At 37.9% G+C, this 2605-nt stretch overlaps 1 protein-coding gene across 1 annotated transcript; it reads right to left on the bottom strand.

Annotated features, from left to right (window-relative positions):
- Positions 1–671: 671 nt before the first annotated feature.
- LOC140177612 (secreted RxLR effector protein 161-like) lies at positions 672–1307 on the bottom strand. Its single transcript, XM_072210745.1, has one exon. It carries the CDS (start codon positions 1305–1307, stop codon positions 672–674), a length of 636 nt encoding a protein of 211 aa, XP_072066846.1.
- Positions 1308–2605: the final 1298 nt, after the last annotated feature.

Below are 2605 nucleotides of genomic sequence, written 5' to 3'. Positions count from 1 at the left end.
TAGGAGCCTCTGCGGATAGTTCTTTTCTTCCGTGCCATATTTATAGAGCACTGGTTGAAGGAGAAGATGAAAGAGTTGAGAGAGTAGTGTGAATGGATGCATGTAGTGGGGAGTTAATATAAGTGTGGAGGAGTGCAAAGGTTGCATCTTGAAAACAGATAAAAATAAAAACTTTAAAAATGGTTTTGAAAACATTGAAAGTTATAGCTGTAACCTTCGTACGTTGATACCAGGAGAGAGAGACCAAAAAAATCAAAAGATGCCTAATGAAAGTGGAGCAGACAAAAAATTGAAAACCCATTTGAAGAAATGATGTGACAAAAAAATTGAAGGGGCCCAATTAAAAGTGAAATGCAGTTGGTAAAACATTAAGAAAGCAAAGCTAAAATGGGCCAAATGGTTTCAATAAAGAAAGCCCAGATGTCGTGAACTGCTCCAGCACATAAGGTCCATCATTCATTATGGTCAGGTGTGAATCCAGTAGCTTCATAGTGACTTAATGAAGTTAACTCATCATCTGCTGAAAAATCTCACCGCAATTTATGAGACAAAACACAAAAGATCTCATTATCAGAGTCATTAAGAAAACAAGGATGAAGCAAGAATGCCCAGTTCAGTCCGTAATATGAGAACCTCTCTTCTAACAATGGTTTGGTGAAAATGTCAGCCAGCTAACTTTCAAAATTCACAAACTGAATGTCTAAATTTCTATTTTGCACATGTTCTCGTATAGAATGAAATTGAACATCAATGTACTTTGTTCTTGAGTGTAAAACAGGATTTTTGGAAATATTTATGGCACTCATGTTGTCACAAAACAATGGAATATTAGAAACATTCAGCTTATAGTCAGCTAGTTGAGTTTTCAGCCATAATAGTTGAGAACAACAAGAGGAGGCTGCAATATACTTAGCTTCGGCTGTTGAAAGTGCCACTGTAGCTTGCTTCTTGCTTGACCAAACAATGAGTGATTTCCTAAGAAAGCAGCACATGCCACTTGTGCTTCTTCTATCAATTCTGTCCCCAGCAAAATCTGCATCACAGAAACCCACTAATTGAAATGAATCAGTCTTAAGAAACCATAAACCATAATCAGTGGCTCCAAGCACATATCGGATGATCCTCTTGACAGCTGAGAGATGGGACTCCTTAGGCTTTGATTGAAACCTTGAGCAAACTCTAACACTTTGGATGATATCAGGCCTTGAGGAGGTTAGATACATCAAAGATCCAATCATCCCTCTATAGCGTGTCTCATCAACATCTCTACCATGTTCATCCTTATCAAGCTTGATATTAGGATGCATGGGGTTCCCATTGGCTTAGCACAGTCCAGCCCAAATTTCTTGACAAGTTCCTTAGCATATTTTTCTTGATGGATGAATATGCCTTCAGCAGTTTGTTTTATTTGCAAGCCTAGAAAGAAGTTGAGCTCTCCCATCATGCTCATATCAAATTCATTGGTCATAAGCTTAGCAAAATCTTCACACAAATCCTCATTAGTCGAACTAAAAATAATATTATCAACATAAACTTACACAAGAATAAAATGATCATGATAATTCCTAATAAATAAAGTGGTGTCAGTGGCCCCTCTTTGAAAGTTTTTTTCAATAAAAATGAGCTAAGTCTCTCATACCAAGCCCTAAGAGCTTGTCTCAAACCATATAAGGCTTTAGCTAGTTTGAAAACATGGTTAGGAAAAGATTTGTTTTCAAACCCAGGTGGTTAAGTCACATAAACCTCTCTATCTATTATGCCATTGAGAAAAGCACACTTTACGTCCATTTGGAAAAGCTTGAAGCCACAATAAGCTGCATAAGCAAGGAGCAATCTGATGGCTTCCATTCTAGCTATAGGCGCAAAGGATTCATCGAAGTCAATCCTTTCTTCTTGATCATAACCTTGAGCAACCAATCTGGATTTGTTTTGGACATGGTTCCATCTTCACCCAACTTGTTTCTGAAAATCCATTTAGTGCCAGTGACTTTCTTCCCATTTGAGTGAGGCACTAATGTCCAGACCTGATTTTTCTCAAACTGCTGCAATTCTTCCTCCATAGCTAACACCCAAGATGGATCAGCAAGCGCTTCTTGGATGTTTTGAGGTTCAATCTTTGATATAAGAGCTAAGTTGTTGGATTCAGCTCTTCTCAAAGATGATCTAGTTGATATTCCTTTGGAGGGATCACCAATTATGAACTTCTCAGGATAGTTTTTCAGAAACTTCCATTCCCTGGGCCTTCTTGTTTGAGTTGAGGATTCAGGTTCCTCTTGATCAACAATAGCCTCTGCATCAGTGTTTTCTGTAGCGACAGGAGATAATTCCAAATTGTCTCCTGCAGAATTTGAGTTTTCACTGCTAACAGGTGTATCTTCATGAGAATTTAAATTTTGAGGAACTGGCTCAGCATTCTTGGACAAATCAGCTTCAAACCCTGGACTGTTATTAATGCAAACACTAGGAACAGAGTTAGACTCACAGAATGTGATATGCATGGTTTCCTCAACAGTTTTGGAATTCTTGTTATAAACTCTATAGGCCTTGCTATTTGTGGAATAACCTAGAAAAATGCCTTCATGTGTTTTAGGATCAAATTTTCCTA

Source organism: Arachis hypogaea, chromosome 13 (genome assembly GCF_003086295.3).
Source record: "Arachis hypogaea cultivar Tifrunner chromosome 13, arahy.Tifrunner.gnm2.J5K5, whole genome shotgun sequence".
Lineage (NCBI taxonomy): Eukaryota > Viridiplantae > Streptophyta > Magnoliopsida > Fabales > Fabaceae > Arachis > Arachis hypogaea.
The sequence above is the reverse complement of the archived record's forward strand: the minus strand, read 5'-3'. Positions and strand labels throughout refer to the sequence as shown.